The sequence below is a fragment of the Rhodamnia argentea genome, chromosome 1 (assembly GCF_020921035.1).
Source record: "Rhodamnia argentea isolate NSW1041297 chromosome 1, ASM2092103v1, whole genome shotgun sequence".
Taxonomy (NCBI): domain Eukaryota; kingdom Viridiplantae; phylum Streptophyta; class Magnoliopsida; order Myrtales; family Myrtaceae; genus Rhodamnia; species Rhodamnia argentea.
Genome location: NC_063150.1, coordinates 28,934,257 through 28,956,305, shown reverse-complemented (window position 1 = coordinate 28,956,305; position 22,049 = coordinate 28,934,257). Strand labels below are relative to the sequence as shown.

The following is a 22,049-nucleotide window of genomic DNA, read 5'->3' as shown; positions in this document are numbered from 1 at the left end:
TGCTCCTTATCTGAGGTGTTCTTTTTTTTTTCAATTAGTAGTGCTATACTTATTGTTATGAACTTCATGCTGACTTGCATTCTGTTGTTATAGCTATCGATTCTCATGGGACCGCATTCAGCACCTTTGCCAGCTACGTAGGCGCTATGTTCAGTTATATGCTGCTTTATTGCAACAGTCATCAGAAGTCAATCGTACAGAAATGAGAGAAATTGAGAAAGATCTCGATTCCAAAGTGATTCTTTTGTGGCGGTACGGAACTGCTGTTACTTTGTTTTCTAGATCCAATGACCTTCACTAGCAAAGGAATCTGCTTTTTTGCCCTGAAAATTGTCAGTGTGATACTGGTTGGTAGAATTTAGCTGTTTAGAGTGTCATAATTTCTCTTATCCTCATGGTAATGTAAATGAGGTACAAGACTTAGTGGATTCTCTGTGTGTGTGATGACACTTTATATGGGAGAACACTTCCTTGGAGCCTTTCCGAATGAAATCTTTTGTTTATACACATAAAAATGGAGCAAAATGCTTCATAACAGGAGTAAAGAAAAAATGAAAAGAAAAAAAGAAGAAGTTAAGTTCTGGATTAGGAAATGTGATAAGATCAAAATTACTCTGAAGTTTGGACATTATGATGAAAGGAGATCCTGCATGAGTGAAAGCCTAAATCGTGGCCCATTCGATTGTTTATAGAAGCAAACACCTTTTACTGGTTGACTTGTGCCTTAGAGCTAGGGCCGTCAAATGGGTGGGTCAATTGGGTTGAAAAATGGTCCGACCCAAATTGACCCATTTAAATGCAATACAAATCTAGTGATCTATACTCGACCCGACCCATATCACCAAAACACATCCATATTCAATCCAACATATGAAAACTGTACCCCCCATTTAACCCACTTTAAGCTCTTCATGTGTATATGTACTTGGATTAAATTCCATATCAAAATAAAAAGTAAATTAGCACAATAAAAGAATTGTTAAATTTTTTTGCAAAAATAAGGAAAAAAAAGATAAAGGAAATAAAAATAATGAAAAAATCGTATGATTAAAAGATCGGGTAAAAGATTGTTGGATCCATATCAAAATGTCAAACTTGGGTTGGGTCTCCATCATCTCTCCCCTCGAGCTTTGTGAAAGTGCATGGGTACGGTCAAGTTAAAAAAATTAAAAATTAAAAACTGTACGTGGCGAATTCAAAACTTGTTGATTCACCTACTAATAACAAACTAGATTTACCATATTGCCATCTCTTATTATTTTCTGTACATTCCTTAGCTCATCTACATTTTCCTGATGAAATTGAAATAGGAAATCTGTTCTTATTGCATTCCGACTCTTTTTTTTTTCCTTGAATGGAAATATGAAAACGAGACGAGAAAAAATCGTATATGTTAATGAGCAGGAGTGAGGGCGAGAGGGAGAGAGTGCAGAGAGAGTCGGGGTTTGTGTGGGTAGGGTCCGGCAAACAATGAACCCATTAACACCCATATTTATTTTGGGCTTTGCCTTTCTAAACCCATTTACTATGTCCCATATACCGACCCATCCCATCATATATGGCTTAATAATTGGGTCTATAACCCATTTTGACAGTTCTACTTGGAGCTTATGAAAAAGTGTTAATTTAAGGCAAATAATCCGAGTCCCTAACTAAACTGCAAGTCCTGAGAATTTAATGCTTCTTCCAACAATAAGTCCTGACATGACCCGTTTGAGTTTTGTTGGAGTTGATTTGAATTTTGATCACTATGGTCATATTTGTGGTATACATATCATTAGGTTGCTGGCACATGTGAAGGTTGAATCCGTCAGATCGAAGGAAGCAGCTGAACAACGAAAGCTCCAAAAAAGGAGTTGGTTTTCATTTAGATGGTATGATTACACAGTACATGTTTTCCTCTTGGGAGCTGTAGCAACTAACTTTGTGAATATAAATGACACTGGCTTTAAGCTTTGGACCTTTTAAGTAATCTTTCCTGCCGGTGCAAGTTTTCCAGGGTGGATGACCCATAAATCTTTGTATGGTTCTGTATGGTGTCATGTATGACTAAAGTTTTTATTAGAGCTTTCTGTTAATCACCATCTCCTTTCTGTGTAATGTAGCAGTGACACATTTGTGCTGATAAAAATTCTAATGCAGTTGAAAATGGAGTAAATCTTATACTGATAGTAATCGTCTACTAATAGTTTATGGATATTGGAGTATACAAGTCAATATCTTTATTTGTGCCCTAATGGAGAAAAAGCTAATGCCTTGAAGAGTATCTTGTCAATGTTTTTCTTCTCTTCTCTTCATTGTCCTAATTTAACCGTACGGGTATCTTTCTACACTTGGTGAAGAGTCTATGTAAGTGAAGTGCTTATATTCTACAACAAAAAGTTATTGAAAGGAATTGTACGCCGTGCCACAGAGTAAAGTGATTGCTCCACTTGTGGTTGCCTAATATGTTTGTGTTATCAAAGCAACTACTTTAACCGTGCATCCCAGGTACTCATCGTTTTTTTCTATGGTAGGCGTTCGAGCTCTGAAGATGACTTGGAGAAAGATGCTCCTGAGGGATTGCAGGTAGCTGAAGGAAGACTGACTAAGGAAGAATGGCAGGCTATAAACAATTTACTTAGTTACCAGCAGGATGAGGAGTTGACTTTACACTCTACAAAGGACATGCAGAATATGGTTCGGTTTCTAGCTTCTGTGTCTGTTGGCCAGGCTGCAGCAAAGGTCATCAACAGAAATGAGACTGAGATAATCTGCGGTAGATTTGAGCAACTTCATGTTTTGACTAAGTTAAGACATCGTAGCACGCACTGCGATGTGTCGTTGAAGTTCTATGGTCTCTCTGCGCCTGAGGGTTCGCTGGCACAGGTCCACGTTTGTCTATCATTATATTTTCATGCCCTTAGCCCTAAAATCCTCGATGTACCCTTAGAGAAGTGCTATTGATAGATGCTATTTTGCGACTATTTATGATGATTACGCAATATTTTTTGCTAAAATATGGAATCTCCCTTTTGTGCTGCTGGCCACTTTCAAAAGGCAACATTAGTTTTCGTTTTGGTACGTTTTGCACCATATAGCTTTAACTATAAAATTTGTGCCACTATCATTGTGAACCTCACCATGTTAATTGGATCAAATCATTCTGACAATCTTCAGGTTGATAGTTATGTGTATAGACACCGTTAATGAACTTATTAACAATTCGGTAACCAACAGCCTTGGGCAATCAATGGTCTAATCACTAGTTACAATTTTAAAGTAGAGGTACAAAGTGTGATTGGAATAAAGTAGAGGGGGATTTATTTGTTACGCGTTTGTCTTTTTATTTAATGACTGCTCCGTGATCCATGCTTGCAAGTTCTATTCTTGACCATAGGCGGAACCTGTATTTGGTTTGATCTCTGTGCCAAACATTTTGAATTAATTTTACGCCATGGGCTCAATTTAGGAATGTTCTTATGCATAATTTGGAGTTACTTGCAGAGTGTTATTAGCGAGCAGAAAGTTAATGCATTAGCTGCTACCTTTGTGAGCTCACCAGCTGGGGAGGATGTAGACTGGAGGCTCTCAGCTACAATTTCTCCATGCCATGTGACGGTAATTACTTGAAATGCAGCTGGATTATTGATTTTTGCTAGTTATCACAATCTACATAATGGGGAGGAAAGTAATTATGTCGAGTCTATTTAGGCTAATTCTGCAAGTTTCTCATACAGGGTCTCCCACATCACTCAGAAATTCCAATGGAAGGGTTTTTGTTTTGTTTTTTACCAATATGAGTGGAGCAAGGACTCTAGTCGACACAAAATACTTGTATGTAACTCGTGGGCTAATGCAAATAACCAATAGGGAGTATATAGACGGCTTAGTTGGGGAGGGGGGAAGAGAGGGACAATGACAGAATGTTGATAGCCAGCAGCAATGTGGCAATGGCTGATGGCTGATGGGCACAAAAAGGAAAGTCCCTCTAATAGGCTGTATGGCCTCTTTGGGCTTAGATTATTCAGGCTCTGCATGTGGATTGATCTGGATACGGCCTAGGATAATGGACCAAATGCTGGAGGTGGATGGGATAGAAAAACTCTATTGGACACTTTATATGGGCAACCACATGGCCTTAGTGTTAAGAGAAGGAAACAGAGACAATTTGCAAGTAGGATGACACTGGTTGGGTTGGAGTTATGATTTGGACGGGCTTCATGGTTCTCATGCTTGTCCTGTGGATCATTCGTGAATGAGAGTAGAGATTAGGATAACACTCTGTTAGAAGGAAACAGAGACAATTTCAAAGTAGGATGATACTGGTCGGGTTGGAGTTATGATGTGGACAGGCTTCGTGGTTCTCATGCTTGTCCTTTGGGTGATTTGTGAATGAGTAGAGATTTTTCTCTTTGAGAACTTTTACCTGATGAACCAGAAATTTCTAAATTTTTTTCATCCTTTTTCTAGTGTCTGAAGATTTCGAATTAGGTGCTGCTAAAGTTCCACTTCCTGCATTTTTTTTTTCTGATTCTCTCTCCTGTTACCCTCTCACTAAGCTTCAGACATACTGATGTCTCGTCAGGTTTTGCTGGAAAGTTACAATCAATTTTTAGAGTTTGTGAAGAGAAGTAATGCAGTCAGTCCCACTGTTGCACTTGAAACAGCGGCTGCTTTGCAGGTAATCATGTTGAATACTTATATTATGGCTCTCTTGGTTTGCTAAAACTGACATTAGACTTTCAACGCTAGATGAGGATTGAGAAGGTGACTCGGAGGGCACAAGAGCAATTTCAGATGGTCTTAGAAGAACAAAGCAGGTCCCTTCATTTTTCCAATATCATTTTCATAAGTCATGGCTCTTGCCTTCAGGAATTTTCATTATGTTCTTCCCCTACCACTTTAGTCTTAAAGCTTGGTACAAACTTGGTTAATGCAGAAACTTCAGATAAATACCACAAGGAATGCTTCTCTGACCCATTCTCTTCCTTTTAATAGCAAAATTCCAGCCAATCTATTGCAATGCTCATGATCATAGAAAGCTTAAAATATGCTAAAAGACTGCACAATATCTTTGACAGAAACCTGAAGCTGTTTCTTGGTATGAATAATTAGAGACTACTTTAGTTGACAGGCAGTGAGGGGCTATCCAATTTACATCTGAATGCTGAGAAATGCTTGATAAATTTCGAGACTCAAACTAGTAATGCTTCTGCAGTCAGGGATGAACTATGCATTTGGAAGGAATTTGTTTTTTAAACAACAAAGAGAAGAGATCGGTTCTTGCTGCTATCCCTCTGACAATATTTGAATGCAGTTCGGGAGTTTTGGGGTTACAGCAAAACCATGTTTCAATATGAATAATTTGTTAGAATTTGTACTATGTATCTTTGGTACGGGTGTTACCACGAGGTACCTACTAAGTACCTTTATTTATACAAAATCTTCTTTTGCCTTTATGATAAATATCAAGAATGAAAATCCTCGTCTAGCCTCCTAGAACCTTAAAGTGGATACCTATACTTCAGAAGAGCAAGGATGTAGTTTTGTATTGTCTATCCGAATGGTCCCCTACTCCTCTCCTGATGGAATCCAAGCTATCAGGAGAGGGATTAAGAGAGAAAAGATGCTCTCCATGTAATGCTACGTGTACTTTTCAAAACTTGTAATTGTTTCACCTCAAGCTAGAAATTTTCAAACAATCAACAAGAGGAAATTCCGAAGCCTTCTTGCATGGCAAGGGATAAAAACAGTTTTCTTGACCCGACACCGGATGTATCTTATCAAGACCCCCTTTCTTTTTTTCGAAGGTGGTCGATAGTTCTATTTTTCCCTGAGCAGCTTGCCAAGTAAACAATCCTACTCTAAGGGAAGCTGCGACCGTCCAAATAGCTCTGCAAGGGAAACTTGATGTATCGGTCTAAAGCCCTTGTCCAATTGCTCCATGAGCTTAGTGATGACGTTCCTCTGAAGTTCCATTCTTTCACCAAAATCCTCTCTTCAGTCTGATTATCAAGACAAAACAGATGTCGAAATATCAAAGTCCTTGAAATGGAATTTAGCATGCTCATATCTTTGAGGTTCTGGTCCATGCTGATTTTCATTTGAGTAGAATCTTATTTCTACTTTAAGGCTTCTGCCACTGCTTTGATTTCTGATAGCGTATTCTAGTTATGCAGTTTATCGACTACAAAACTGCTTACACATTCTGTGACATAAAATATGGAATTTTTTATCTGTTGGAAAGCATGCCATTAATGACCATGAACTGTTGTAGCAATTCTGGTATTATTATTGGAGTCCCGCCATTTCTTTCAATTTCATGCACATTGCCAGTTGTTATATGCAAAAGTTGTCTTGCCAGTGAGAAGACACAAATCATCAGCAGAAGGATTGCTGTGTAACTGATGCTGCATTTAAGCATGCTGTCAGTTGCATAGCTGTTAGTTATCTGATCCTTATTGCATTCTTGGAATAATGGAGAATTTCTTCCCAATTAACTATCAATGCTTGTGCATGATCTGTATCTCACTAATTATGCCTGACCACCTTATTAAGACATTGTTCCAAGCAAAAAGTTGTCGGCAGTGTAGAAGACTAGCTTCTTGATGACTGGGCAAGTTATCAAATCCCTTCTGATTCTACTTTCCTCCTTTAGTACTGGAATGTATGAATGGTTGGGTGTTTCCTCAACATACCTTAGAGATTGGTGGTTTATGGAATCTCTCCACTGTAGTGTCTAAAAAAATTGGTTTTACTCTTTACCTGAAGAAAGCACTCAAAAACTCTTTCTTCCTGATGAATTTCTTTGTGCAGGGTTTCTCTTTTGAATTAAGCTAGGAAGTGACCATTACTGGGCTTGCATGTCTATTTTCTATGAGGGTTTGTGCCCTGCCCACTGGTACCCCTTTAATGAAAGCTTCATCTTTTGACTGAGTAAATAAAACGTAAATATTGTGAATGGGTAATTGGAGAGAGAGGAGGAAAAAGGAAAAAAGGGGGGGTTTTGACCCCATGTACAAGCTAGTTACAAGGAAAACAGATGCTAAAAATTCGGATAAGAGGCTTTTTTAGATGAACCAACAACACAGTTAGAAAAGCATAAAGAGGTTACAGTCTTAATTATAGCACATTCCATACTGACTCGTTGAAAAATAATCACGTAATCAGCAAAGATTCATGGCTTTCCACTTGAAGGAAAAAAAAAAAAAGCTCATTCAGTTGACCTCTCTAAGTCGCCTCAAGAAGCATCTTGCTTGGCAGTTTACATATTGATGCCAAGGATAGTGAACATATGAGGGAATTCTCTTTCTGTAAGACGCCTTGATGAATATAAGCAGCCTTAAGAAGTACTGCTGACCAGTGTTCAGAAAGAGACAATTACCATACTGTTTGATCCACTGCCTTGTGTGGCTCCCCGTTCGTCAATTCCACGTGTACCCGTGAAAAGTGTGTTAAAATATCGTCCATCTCTCGTCTATGGGGATTCTCAGTTTGTATACAGTTTTACTTCCTACTTAATAGCTCAGTTTTTGGGTTTGACTTTCGCAATTCTTTTCTTTTAGGAAATTGATCCAGTCCTTAAGCTTCATGAAATTTCCTGGTCCATTGATGGAGTTTAGTCTTGCTTTAGTTCATTAGCACATTAATTCACCATAGAAAAAGAATTTTCTCTTTAGTTAAAATAGCACGAATCCATTTTTTAGGAAGCAATTAAATCCTCCAAATGATTGTTATGACGTATCACGAAGATTCTTTGATATGGAAGAATGAAACAACTTCAATGGTGGGACAAAATTTCTTGGATTTCTCCCTTGAAAAATTGTTCTTTTTGGATTGTTGAAGGTATACCTGTGGAAAGGAAAAGTTATTTTCTCATTCTTCCTTTTGGGAAGGGAGGATTTGGGAAAATATTATTGATTGCAGCTTTCCAGACCTCTGGGAAGCATAAAAAGAACAAGGCTCCAGTGGACGATCCCTCTGTCAGCCTAGAAGGAAAGGGGTATTGATCTTCAGGTAGTTAAGGGTATACTACTTTAAGGATTTTCCTTAGAGGAAGAAAAGGATTAAAGAGAATGATGTGAGAAAGGAGTTACGCGAAGCAAGCAATAGTTAGGTGCTTTGATATGTGTCAATGCGTAGAGAGAGTTGTTTAGAAAAGAGAGAATTAAGAAAAGAATGGCGTGTCCATTATACCTGCCTCAGCTGTTCCTCCTTGTCTTGTTTATGTTTAGTCTAAAATGGTATTTATTCTAGAATCTGCATGAAATGGAATGATTTTCTTTTGCTTGCAGTAAATTGAGCCATAAATTTAGTTGGGCACTCATACTCCTTACTTATCTTGGCTAAGTGTCTATTTCACCAAATTAATGTGTTCCTTCATTGTGCTAGGGAAAAAGAAAACACCTCTTACATCTAATTAATGTGCTTTTGACTGCAGATTCGCTCTTGACATTGATCTGGATGCTCCTAAAGTTAGAGTTCCTATAAGGAGATCTGGATCTTCCAAGTGCGATAGCCATTTGCTTTTGGATTTTGGTAATTTTACGCTGCGGACAACGGTATGCTCTCTTTAGCTTCTCTGTGCACTTGCAGTGACCGAGCATTTACTATTAACATTCTACAGCTGCATACGTTGATGTGCTTTTAGATAAATGGTCTCATTTGTCTGGAACATGCTTCTCCTTGATGTAATAGTTAGCCTATAGCGAGTTTTCATGTTCTCTACGATTGCTAGAGTTATCTTGGTAAAGTATAATTGATTGAATCTTATTTCTTGATATAAGCAGGGTAATCAGCTGGAGGAGCAGAGGAAGAATTTATATTCACGATTTTATATCTCTGGAAGAGATATTGCAGCATTTTTCACGGATTGTTATTTCGATGGCCAGAATTGCCCTCTGGTTGTACCAACTTCCAGTAATCTACCAGTTGCATCCCCCATACAAGATGACCGTGATAGTTTCTGTTCTCTCATTGACAGGTGTGGTATGGCAGTAATTGTTGATCAGGTAGATATATTCTTTTTTTATTAGTTGGGTTTTTGACTTCACTATACTTCTCTGAGAAGGTAGGCTTTGGTGTTTCTTTGACAACTAAAGTTGTGCCGAATTCATGTCACCTGTCTATGAGCAGATTAAGGTGCCTCACCCAAGTTACCCGTCAACTCGTGTCTCCGTCCAAGTACCAAATCTTGGCATCCATTTTTCACCTGCACGCTATCGCAGACTCATGGAATTGTTAAATATTTTATATGGCCCTAAAGGAATCATGGGACAGCCAAGAATTGATAGTTTTGAAGCTGAACTTGCGCCCTGGACTCCTATAGATCTTGCGAGTGATGCTAGAATATTAGTTTGGAGGGTACGTCTGGATATCTTCAAAGGAGCTGTTCATATGTTTGGGTTATAGTTGTTACGTCCTTAATCAGAATTCCTTTTGATTGTAGGGAATTGGCAACTCCATGGCTGCATGGCAGCCCTGTTTTCTTGTACTATCTGGATTCTACCTTTACCTTTTAGAGTCTGAAAAGTCTCAGAGCTATCAGCAATGCTTGAGGTCTGGTCTTCTTTTCTCATGTTGCATCATTTAATATTTGAATTGTGTTTTTGTCTTTTGACCCTCTGCTGTCCCAGTCCGGACCTTTTCTTTGTTTCTTTCTAGAATGCTGCCTTCTTTGTCAAGAACTTGTCCTTAGCAGCTTTGTCAACCGAAATGTGACATTTATTGTGATCTCTAATCTTTTGATTGGACTGGTATTGAGATGTTGCAGTATGGCTGGAAGACAAATTTATGAAGTCCCCCCAACAAACATTGGCGGTTCTCCATTTTGTATTGCTGTGAGTTTTAGGGGTATGGACACTCAAAAGGTAAGTCCTGATGGTTCTTTGAAGGTGTCAATTGTCACCCTGAATCTAGGTCTTCATATCTTACTACTTTAGTAAAATTAGTATTCAGATACATTGTTTTAGTCAATTTGCCTTTAAATAAAACCATGGTGTTTCAATTTGCCGTTTTTCCTTTTAGCTATACCTATGGATAATTTTTATGTATGTGTTATGCTTGTGGTTTGGTCAAACATTCTCAATGTAATGCGCTGTTCTTTTGCTAGTAGGGATTAAACTTGTGTATCGAGATCTGTGGTCTCCCTTTTTTGTGGAAATGCTGGAAAACATGCTGTTGGAAATTTTTAGTCAGCAAATGGGTCATTGACTGAAGTTGCTAGTAGGCCACATTCATATGATTACTACTGAAAATTATATTAGGAAACAATGATTTACAATGATGAGAAATAAATAATCACACGATAGGTTTACGTGGTTCGGGTAATTGGGCCTAGCTCCGTGGAGAAAGGAGCATAAAAATTGAGTTGTCAACGAACAAGATATGAAAGATTACACAATCACTTAATTTATCTCAACTGTTGCCTGCACGCAATTTACCCATCAACCTCACATTGTTCTTGGTGCTCTGTCTGAAACTTACTCAATTTATAGAGAGTATTCACAAACCCTAAACTTCACGTGGAACTGTCTAAAAGACAAAGGACCACTTAATTTTTTCTTTTTTTTGGGTAAAAAATGGACCATTTAAATATGTGGAAGTAACTTGTTGAAACTCTAGGAGGTCTGGGGACCCCCAGTCCAAATAGACTGAACGTGTGGTCTTGAGTGATTCAATTTGTCAATCGATCCAGACCTAGCTGTGGGACCACTGCCGTTTTCTCCAGTAAATGACCCATCCCTGGTGTTTGGTTCAAGTTAACCGAATACCTAAGTTTACTCCTCATACCTCCTGCGGAGTTGCCAGACTTCTGCTTTTGCATCGAGCAAAGTTTGCTCATGATACGAAATGCAAATCCATTTTCCAAGCTGCCACGCAATAATTCAAGTTGAGTCTTAAATAATTCGGGCTCAAACTGAAGATAATATTTTGACAAATTTCCTCTTGGCTCAATGTTTGCGTTGACGTCACAGCCGCTCTGTAATGCAACCCTATAACTGCTCTGCTGAGCCCCTTTGTGGGCTCAACCATTATAGGTGCTCTTCATGTTGAAGGCTCGACTGAACTCGGCCAAGGAGATATGCCTTGTCATTGCAATGACATATCCCGCATCCATAGTTACTTTACAAGGGCTCTCTGACTCAACCTCCTGGGCCCCAGATATTGCAAAAGCAATATTAGTGCACTCATACGTGTCAGACAATTGATTTTGTCTGTTTTTACATCAGTGGTTAAAATATCATTTGGCTTCACTGCCTCCGTGGCTTGACGTTGCCACTAGCACTGACTCATTACCTCTCCCATCAGCTATTTATACTTAAAACAAATTCCAAACCAGTTCTTGTTGGTGTTGTGTGAAGTGAAGATGGAGAGTTGAATTACCATCTATCAGTTGATGATCAATGGCGACTGACTGCTTTCCCAACATCACCAGAATCAGCATCTGCTACACCGTTTCCCTTTGTTGTTCTGAACCTCACCCGCAGCCTCACTGGCAATTTGCTCTTTCCTGCTCTCAATGTTGCAGTCATCTAAACCTTTCCATCCAGAGTCGACTTGCACACCTTGTGTCTCCAACAAAGTTTGCATATTTGATGCACCACACACATTTAAACCGTTTCTTGTATTGAATCTCTCTAATTATTGTTTTGCTGTTGAAGCCATCACGGACCTGTGCTTTGACACCAATTTGTTTCAAGATATGTCTCAATATGCAGTAGTAGTCATAAGAAACAAATAATCACTCAACATTCTACGTGGTTCAGCCAGTTTGACCTACTTTCCTAGGGAGACTGACAGAAATTTTACTAGTAATTGATGTTTTGATCAATAACTCATCATCACTACAAGTGTTTCTCATTACACTCGTTTCTCTCATTCAATGTTTAGCCCTTACGGTTTCTCTTGCAAAACCCAAGGTGAAGTTACAAACCCTTGCCTATCATTTGTATGTTAAAATTGTGCCTAAAAGGAGAACTCAAATTTATAGAAAAGCTAACGGGAACCCTACTCATAGGCCTCTGGAGGACTCATCCAAAGAGAATGGTTATGTCGTGAGGCAGTTTGGTCCAGGCATCCAACCCAAGCCAGGTCCAATGCTCGGATCAGTTTGCTCCCTAAAATGACACCTGGTGGTCATCCTTTTCAAGTTGACTTGATGCCTGACTTCTCTCTTCAGAATTTTGTGCAGTCTGCAGGACTTTGTTCTTGATCAAACAGCTATTTATCAATTTTCTAGGTGTCCACACATTAATTCGAGCCGTTAAATAAGATAACTGGAACTCAAATGAAACCCAAGACCTTCAAGTTCCTAACTGTGTCAATGATTTCAAACTTTCAAAGCCGTCAATCCAAGTGGATGTTTGTTTAGTCTTTTGGCTTTTGACCTTTAGGTTTGAGTTTTTTCTTTTTCTGTACTAAAACCAAAAAATTGTTAAAACATTTAGAGTTGAAGGTCGCCCCATTCTTTGTTTTTAGGGCGACTTTTCATTAACTACTATAAAACTCAACTGTTGCTTATAAATGGTCCAATGATGTCCAAATGCAATGTAGTGGGCTTCTATCCACCGGTTAAGTGAAAGTGATTGTGCAGGCTTGGTGTTTGAAAAGGAAAAAAAGACTATTGAGCTTTTACTCAATTACAATTCTATCTAGTCAAATCTTTTAGCACCAAGAAAATCCAGCTATAACCCAATCTTTTTTGTGATTCTCGAGATGTGTAAAATATCTAATTGAATGTTAACAATATATTGGCAAGACAAAACCGCAAGGGGAGAATAGTATGACTCCTAGAGCCACAGTTTTGCAAGGCCAATTCAGGGTACACGTTGGTGCTAGTGTTTTTTTTTCCATTACTTGAAACATTGCAATTCATGAACTCCTAGTGCATGTTACCATTGTGCGCTCTCTCTCTCTCTCTCTCTCTCTCATGTTGAATGTCATGTCTTTTGTATAAACTGTGACAACAAATCTTTCAGGCGCTAGAATCGTCTAGCACTTGGATTTTGGAGCTTCAAGGCGAGGAGCACAAAGCAGCTTGGTTGAAGGGACTCATACAAGCTACATACCAAGCTTCTGTATGATACAGAATATTTTGTTCAGTGATTCACGTTGCTCGACTATTAGGTGCCTGTTGCTGATGTTTCTTTCTTTTTTTTTTCTTGGTAATGTGGGTATAGGCTCCTCCGTTAGTTGATGTTCTTGGGGGTACAAGTGAGAAGGGTGCTGAATTAGATATTGCCTGCTTGTCAAATTCCAAAACCGCTGACATAGTCATTAATGGCTCATTGTTGGAAACCAATCTATTTATTTATGGCAAGGTAAGATCTGTTCCATTTTGTTTTCTCATCATTGTTCCCTTTCTTTCATGCAAAACCGATTTACTTGGGACTGACTGTTGTTCTATCAGCTTAAGATAATGTAACAATGCTAGGATTTTCCTTATTTTTCAGACTGGCAGAGCAGGTGATATCAATCTTGAAGAGACACCTATTATTGAAGTTCTTGCTGGTGGTGGGAAGGTTTGTGTAGTTTTTGTTTATTTTGTTTTTTCAGTCACTATTGTCACTGAAATATGTTCCACATCCTTGTTTGGATTGAACGTTTAAATATTTTATACTTCATCAATGTCAAGAAAGCCTTTCTCCATCACCTGATCCGAATCTGTCGAAACTTTATTAAAAAAAATAAATGATCTTTGTGGTTTAGCTGGTCGAAACTCGAAGGGGTAAAAGAAGACAAAAAATGTACTTGGTGCAATAAAGGTCTATTACTTCACTGATTTTATGAGGGAGCTGTGCTATTAGCAACCTTGAGATCCATATATAGAGTAGACATATAGAGGACCTTGATTTTCAATGCATAATTTTAAAAGGAACATCATAGCAGAGCTTATGAAGCAAATGGGTGCATTTCATGTGGATCTTATGGAGGAAATGGTGCCTATTAGAATGTCCAACCTAAAAGTGTAAGCTGATAGGTGGCGAAAGACTACATGAATATAAGGTCCATGTAAACTCCATAAACAAATGATGTGTGATATTTTAACACCTCGTGTCGCGCACAAATTGGACTGGGAATTGCACGTGGAATTGACGAATGGGAAGCCTCTCACCCAAAACACCCGCGGCTGAATTTGCTCCAAAAAAAGTCTTTAAGTCGAAAGTTGTAGGGAGACATAAGGCCTATTGAAACCCCATAGACAAGCGATTTAGGATACGTAACACATCTCATGCGCAAACTGGATTGAGGATGACACCTGGAATTGACGAATGGAGAGCCTCACACGCGAAAGAAATCTTTGGGCGGATCCTAGCTCTGATACCATGCTAGCATGTCCAAGACTCCAATCCCAAAGCTGATGGAGGTGGAGTGAGACTACGTGAATATGAGGCCCATTGAAACCCCGTAGACAAGCGATGTGAGATACTCTAATAATACCAAGAGAGAGCATCCCTATGAGTCTCATGTAGACACACACAGTTATAGAGTTTTCAGTCATTTTATCGAAGTCTCATGAAATGTGTTCAGCCTTGGTACCCTTGTAATGAATTTATTTTCACTGGTACAGTATTAAAGAACGGGCTTCTAAAGGTTCATTGAAGGAGGTTTTTAATCTTGAAACAGAGTAGTCAATTGCTAGGATCCAGGAAAAGGCGTTCATTACTTTTTTCTTTGTTGTGGTTCTGTTTTTCTCAGGTGATTTATAACATAAGCTGAAAGGTGGATGATATCTAAACTATTCTTCTGTTTAATCTTAGGTGCTGTCTGACAGGGATCTTTGTGTTGTTGTCTAGGCAACGTTAGAATGTTCCTTTCCTTGGGTCACTTCAAGTTGTTTTTCAAATTCAATTAAATAATTTTTTGGCATTGAAACATGAATATGCCATATGAAACTGCCCAATAGAAATTTTTCTTCCGTGTATTTGGTGCAATCCCATGCCTGGATCAGGATGATAATAGTGCAATATTTATAGTGCACTTCGTTTGGTCCCCTCTTTTGAAGTTTGCCTTATTGGATGGGCATGGCCTTTCTTACTTATATGCAATATAAAATAAAGCTCTTGGACACTCGCGCAGTTAAAGATGGAGTGCATCGGTTTATAGTTGGAATTCCTAGTTTAGTGTTATATTATTGTCTGCATCTCATTGTGCTTGTCTTTGTTTATGGGGTAGATTTAGCCTAAAGACGATGGCATACCTAGTTTACTGGTTTGACTTTTCACATAATGTTAAATGGTAAGAAGAAATCCTATCCCGATTCTATCTTTAGTTAAGTCTGCAGATTGAGGTCCATCAATTAGGTGGTGTGGAAGCAATTGCAAATGATGAGTAACATAAGTTTGATTAACTTCGAGAAAAGACAGTCAAATTTTGGAAATACTGCTTTGTGTTATGAAAAAATGAACAATATGTTCCGGCTCTGTTTGTTGACGTGAGACGAAAAAGCATTTGATGAGTCATAAACCATGTTCCTTCAATGAAGTGTCTGTTGGCCTAGTCTATGCCATTCTCTCTGTGATGTCAGATTTGGATATTGTCCTGTTTTGCAGCCTCTTGGCATGTCATTCCTTCTTGATGCTCCGGTTTCTGTAATTGTTCTAATTGTAGTGGTATGATGATAAGTGCCATTGTCTTTTAGGTTCATGTGATTATTTGTGAAGGTGACCTGACAGTGAAATCTAAGCTTCACTTTCTTAAAATCAAAGACGAGCTCCAAAGTCGTAATTCAACTAGTCCACAGTATTTGGCCTTTTCTGTGGTGGAGAATGACAATACATCTGTGTCGGCTGGTGTAAGTGCTTACCATGGCAATAACATATCCTCTGTGCAATCCGAGGAAGATGACATCTTCAAGGATGCTTTGCCAGATTTCATGTCCTTGTCAGAATCTAGCATCCATCCACATAGTATGGCTATGAATCAGTCTGCAAGGTCGGGGGACATCATAGACAGTACAGGACTTGGTTCCACTGATGCCTTGATAAATGAAAATGACTTGGGGAAAGGAATGGGATTTTCTGATGATATCTTTTATGAGGCACAGGGCATGGAAAGTTCAGATTTTGTCTCTGTAACCTTTTCAACCAGAAGTTCTGCTTCACCAGATTATGATGGCGTAGATACTCAGGTATGTAACAAAAGGATGAGAGCTGGAGAGAGATGGACACAGAATGGAGAGGATTCTTCGTTTTTGCAAAACTCCCTGTTCACCAGTGATGAGTTTTTTTAACCTCTAATGTCGTTGAGCATTTTCAGATGGCTGTGAGCATGTCCAAATTGGAATTCTTTTGCAACCGACCCACCCTGGTTGCTTTGATTGGTTTTGGTTTGGATCTGAGCTCTGTAAGCACTGGACGCAGTGACGTGAACATGATAGAGACTTCAAAGGATGAACCTTTAGTTAACGAGGATAAGTTTGAAGACAACTGGCGTGTTAAAGGGCTATTGGGCTATGGTAAAGGTCGTGTTGTATTTAATCTCTACATGAAAGTCGACAGTGTCTGCTTGTTACTCAATAATGAGGATGGTACTCAGCTTGCAATGCTTGTACCAGAAAGCTTCCTATTAGATATCAAGGTGATGCTGCTTCTTTACAAGATCAATTTTGGCCTCTGTCTTTGTTAGAGCATATACTTATTCTTTGAGTTATTTCTTTTTTGACCTTCTTATAACTTTTTCCAGGTTTATCCTAGTGCTGTTTCCATTGAAGGCACTTTAGGAAATTTTAGACTCTGTGATATGTCATTTGGAGCAGATCACATTTGGAAGTGGCTTTGTGATATACGTAACCCTGGCACTGAGTCCTTAATCAAGGTATGATGTTAACAGTGGTTTGCTGATGATGCTGTGTCTGGTTTCCAATTTATTCCTTCTGCTATTATTCGTTAGTTGTAATTGGAGTCTGACATTTATGTTTTGCAGCTTAGATTTGATTCTTATAGTGCTGAAGATGATGACTATGAAGGATATGATTATAGTCTGCGAGGCAGACTTTCTGCAGTTAGGATTGTTTTTCTGTACAGGTTTGTTCAGGAGGTATGTATGAAGATGCTGCTAATTATTTGATTTAGCTTTTAATTAACTGGATTTATGAAGCTTGTAAGATGACTGAGCTGACATCCCTTAGGTTTCGATTTGTTTTTCCTCACCAGCATCGCTTAAATTTCATTAGTACTTGCTTTCTGGGACTTCTTGTCCCCCTTGATTTTGTAATGCTCGTTATAAGCTGGAAGGAGTGCTTTTGCAGGTAACGGCATATTTTATGGAGCTTGCCAATCCACATACTGAAGAGGCCATCAAACTTGTTGATAAAGTTGGAGGCTTTGAATGGCTGATTCAGAAATATGAGATCGACGGGTCATCTGCACTAAAGCTGGATCTCTCACTTGACACTCCTATAATAGTTGTTCCAAAAAATTCACTAAGCAAAGAGTAAGTAAATATATGTGTTTTCTATTGTTGAGAAATTTCATTTGACCTGACAATTGGCAAATGCTGGTCGAACTTTAACATGTTTGTATGATAATGAAAACTTTGACTCATAGAAGCTCCTAAGTTTAAGTGTTTAAGGTATGTTACAAGCAGATTTAAGTTGATTAAAGCAATAGAAAGGCTACTTGTTATTTCGTTGGATCTCTTCACCAACTAGTCTGTGTCTGCTTCCTTATACTTTTCATTTTCCACCTTGATTAAAGATTTTTTCTTTAAATTATGGAAGTGGACGGTTCCTGAATCTTCCGTACATAGATTCAGAAGATTGACAATGTCCCAGCTCTTCGTTCATTTTTCCTTCAATTTGGAAATGAAGAAATTAAATATAATGGAATTGGGGATGTTGCAATTTGTTCCCCAATTTATATAAGTTGTCATGCTATGGCATTGTCATATTTAGTTTCCCAAACTATTGCAGATATAATTTTGACATATTTGATGGCAAATTCCTTGACCTTCTAAAAGGTGTATGGTGTGAAAAGGCAAAAATAGTCTTTCATGGGTAGGAGTTGCAATTATGCATTGTTAAATCAAACAAATATGCCATGAAAATGTTTTAGTATAATACATTGAAAAGTTTAGGCGTTGTTGGATGACACTTGTTGTAGTTTGTGTTGCTGAGTGTTCTATGCCAGAGTACAGGATGTAATTCTGACTAGAATTTCTAGCAGAATAGGATCTGAAATCCAACGGTCCTGAAGGCGATAGCCAAATGGATGTCTTCAAAGTAGTTCTTTGGGCCGATGCAATTGAAGGGATATGGCACGGTGTGCTGTTGTCTGATTGTTTTTTTTTTTTTTTTGTTTCATTGCATCCTATTTTTCTTATCCTTTTCTTTGTAAACTACCAATATCGTCCTGAAGTACAAAAGCTGCCAATTTTTTTTTTTATCAGTTAGTATGTATATAATATGTTCCAATCTATACGGCTTCATATTTCCAATGCTTTTGCAGCTTCATCCTACTTGACCTGGGCCAGCTACAGGTGACAAATGATATTGGCTGGCATGGATGCCCTGAGAAGGATCCTTCAGCTGTCCGTGTTGACCTTCTTCAGGCTAAGGTAGATCCACTCCCTTTCCTCTTCTAGTTATTTTTCTTTCCATGTAAGCTGTCAATTCTAAAGCATTTACAACTTTGAATGCAAATTGCAGATTTTGGGAGTAAACATGGCTGTTGGGATCAATGGTTCTGTTGGTAAGCCAATGATTAGGGAAGGTCATGGAATTTATGTTTACGTGCGGCGTAGCTTGAGGGATGTTTTCAGAAAAATTCCAACATTTTCTTTGGAAGTGAAGGTATTGTCACTCTTGCATAAAGTATGCCTATGGCAGTTTTTCATAGTTTCCTGGTTGAAGTTTTTTCGGAGTTCTAAAATAGAGAATTGTAAGAAATTCAGGTTCAATTGGATGATTGTCACAATTACCTAAGAGTACATTAATTTTCTACTCGATATTGAAAAAAATTTATAGCTTGGTTTTCCATACAATTCTTAAAGTTCTTTTATGGGCCTAACTGTTCCGCCTACATCAACATGGTAGGAAAGCGGAAGCTTCTATCAATGAATGTAGGTCTTCTCGTTCGCCTCTCCTTATATACCGTTTTAGGCCAGTACCTATATCCCTACATGATTCGATTGTGTAGAGCTGTTATTGTACTTTTTCAGGTTTAGTCGACAAAAATATTTTTGAACTTCATTTTCTGTCCTGCTTTCTTTCTTTTTAAACCAGTTAAGTGTTTCATATTGAAATTCTTGAGTGGATATTCCTTGGCAATTTCTTGAGCAGGTGGGCTTGTTGCATGCTGTGATGTCTGATAAGGAATATCATGTTATTCTGGATTCTGTCTTCATGAATTTATGTGAAGCACCAAGGATCCCTCCAAGTTTTCGTGTTGGTTCATCTGGTTCTAGAGATACAATGCGATTGCTGGCCGATAAAGTCAACACGAATAGTCAAATTATGCTGTCACGTACAGTCACTGTAATTGCAGTTGAGGTGGACTGTGCATTGTTAGAGTTGTGCAATGGCATTGATGAAGGGTCGCCTTTAGCAAATATTTCTGTAAGTGCAGCTATTATGCAAGTGTTTTCATTTCAACAAGCTTCTTTCACTTTGATATTTGACACAAGTTCATCATAATCATTGTGATGTGGCCAGTCTCATTTACTTGCATATTATAGCATATCTTTTCCCTGTTTCTGGTGAGCACATTTCTTGTGCTGTTATTGTGATTCTTATATAGGAGATTTTCATTTTTTTTTGGTTTGCCTCCAGCTTGAAGGTCTATGGGTGTCATATCGGATGACTTCATTATCAGAAACAGACCTCTATGTTACCATTCCCAAATTCTCCATTCTTGACAGTCGCCCTGAAACTAAGTCTGAAATGCGGTTGATGCTTGGATCTTCAAGTGATTCTTCTAGGCTAACTTCTACTGGAGACATTTCCTATTCATCAAATAAGGTTATCCTTGGAAAGACAAGTGCTGAGGCTGGTTCGGAGCTTGCAATTCCTAGTCCTACGATGTTCTTGATGGATTATAGATCAAGGACATCTTCCCAATCTGTTGTTGTTCGGATTCAGCAACCCAGGGTCCTTGTTGTCCCAGATTTCCTTCTTGCTGTGGGTGAGTTTTTTGTGCCAGCTTTAGGAGCTATAACCGGGAGGGAGGAAACCATGGATCCTAGGAATGATCCTATACGTAAGAGCAATAATATAATACTCTCTGAGCCTACATACAAACAATATGAGGATGTGGTGCACCTGTCTCCTGACAGGCAACTAGTAGCAGATGCATTGGAGGTTGATGAGTTTGTATATGATGGTTGTGGAAGGATCATCCATTTGAGTGAAAAGGCAGACTCAAGGAAACTTCACATGGTGAGAACTGACCCGATTATAATCATTGGACGTGGTAAGAAGTTGCGGTTTGTCAATGTCAAATTTGAGGTATGAACTCGTTACCATACAGTTTTCTGGCATTTAACTTGCACAATGTTTAGCCACATCTAAGCTGGCATGGATGAAAACAGATGGTTCGGAGCCAAATTTTATTTTGTCCAGCATCACATCCGAAAGGGCCTATAGCTCGTGCAGAGATGAGTGCCTTTGAGTAGCTCTTGATCGCTTATAGCCAAACCAATGGGAATCACTGGTTTTTTTCTTGCTGTGCGAATTTTTGCATGCATATATGTCATTAACATGTATGTGACATACAGGATCCAACGTGCACATAAGTTCAGTTCACATTACCTCTAAAAGGACCAAAGTTTGAAGGGATAGAAACACTTTAGTAGCTTTCATTCTTAGTCAAACCAATGAGGGATTATTTACTCTTTCTTTACTTATCATGCAGTATGGATGGTTTTCTCAAAGTCCAAAATGCATGTGAGAGCTCGTAACACGATCTTTTGCGCGTACACAAGTGCATGCAGCCGCATTCTCCTTTCTTATGCTTTTTTTCCCACCTCACATATTAGTTTGGTTTAATTTTATAATGGATTGTCTTCACCAGCATCTGGATGACCACTAGATATTTTTGTTTGACACGTAAAAAGTGGTGACTATCTTATGCATCTGATGAGTCATAATAAATCCTTCCGCTTGGGATTTATGCACTCTACTTGCCTACTTGACTTGGGTATTGATATGTTGCTACAAATTAGAAATCCTGTTTTTTGTCAAATGCGATCCAATACGATTGGATTTTTTTGTTAATGTATTTGCTTCCAAAATTTAATTGTGGTATTTCTGTGGAAATCACATATGGGCATGACTCATGATACTAGGACCACCGCAGAAGAGATGCCTCTCTGCTGTTGGTCTGGGCATAGAAGTTAGAACCCATAATGTTTGAGGATGTAATCTCCTTCAGGGCCTGGTCTTTGATTTTCTGTCTTTGATTTTCTATCTATATTGAAGGTTGGTGTCCTGCTTAAATTGTTTGTATGGGACCATGGTCTATATTGTTGGTTCATAGCTCACTTAACAAAGGTCAGAATGGAAAACTCGAATATGTGTTGGCTGTGGATAATCCCAATTCTATCGCCATTCTTTGATCTTGTTTTTACTTCCCTTTTCGTAGTTTCACTTAATTTGAGTGATAAAAAACTGTAAGTTATCCGTGGCTACCCATCGCACTTTCTACCTACTTCGTCATGTGCTTTTTCATTGAACTTATGAATTGATAAGGACACGGTAAGTTCTATAAAGCATTTCAGCTGCATGTCATAGATATTTAGACATTCTAACTCTCAATGCTATCCTTCATTTTTCAAAGTGTTGCTCTCACTGTGATATTTTTAATTTCATGAATTCATCCTTCAGAACGGCTCCCTTTTGCGAAAGTATACATTCTTGGGTAATGATAGCAGTTATTCCGTGTCCTTTGAAGATGGTGTTGACATTTCATTGCTGGAAAAATCTGCTCTTAATGATGATACCGAGAGTGTGGACTGCAAACCTGAGACCCTGGACACGTCAAATGCTCATTTGCTCTCTCAAAATGAATCAAGTTATGTGCAGAGTTTCACTTTTGAAGGCCAGGTATAAAAGCTTATTTTATATCCTT

The 22,049-nt window shown here is 38.6% G+C and overlaps 1 protein-coding gene across 6 annotated transcripts in view; it reads left to right on the top strand.

The window, feature by feature from the left end:
• Nucleotides 1-22,049, top strand: part of LOC115747828 — a 55,850-nt gene that overhangs the window by 8,287 nt on the left and 25,514 nt on the right. For 4 of the 6 annotated variants that reach the window (XM_030684136.2, XM_030684131.2, XM_030684132.2 and 1 more), the window contains exons 12-35: nt 94-252; nt 1,782-1,874; nt 2,517-2,868; nt 3,487-3,600; nt 4,568-4,663; nt 4,735-4,802; nt 8,423-8,543; nt 8,769-8,993; nt 9,118-9,345; nt 9,431-9,540; nt 9,755-9,851; nt 12,963-13,061; nt 13,164-13,304; nt 13,437-13,505; nt 15,626-16,114; nt 16,243-16,563; nt 16,669-16,800; nt 16,909-17,022; nt 17,234-17,418; nt 18,432-18,540; nt 18,632-18,775; nt 19,265-19,540; nt 19,754-20,428; nt 21,806-22,024. In XM_030684136.2, coding sequence (XP_030539996.2) covers nt 94-252; nt 1,782-1,874; nt 2,517-2,868; nt 3,487-3,600; nt 4,568-4,663; nt 4,735-4,802; nt 8,423-8,543; nt 8,769-8,993; nt 9,118-9,345; nt 9,431-9,540; nt 9,755-9,851; nt 12,963-13,061; nt 13,164-13,304; nt 13,437-13,505; nt 15,626-16,114; nt 16,243-16,563; nt 16,669-16,800; nt 16,909-17,022; nt 17,234-17,418; nt 18,432-18,540; nt 18,632-18,775; nt 19,265-19,540; nt 19,754-20,428; nt 21,806-22,024 — 4,636 coding nt within the window. The remainder of the gene's footprint in view (nt 1-93; nt 253-1,781; nt 1,875-2,516; nt 2,869-3,486; nt 3,601-4,567; nt 4,664-4,734; nt 4,803-8,422; nt 8,544-8,768; nt 8,994-9,117; nt 9,346-9,430; nt 9,541-9,754; nt 9,852-12,962; nt 13,062-13,163; nt 13,305-13,436; nt 13,506-15,625; nt 16,115-16,242; nt 16,564-16,668; nt 16,801-16,908; nt 17,023-17,233; nt 17,419-18,431; nt 18,541-18,631; nt 18,776-19,264; nt 19,541-19,753; nt 20,429-21,805; nt 22,025-22,049) is intronic. The other 2 variants (XM_030684137.2, XM_030684135.2) reach the window with 1 other exon arrangement.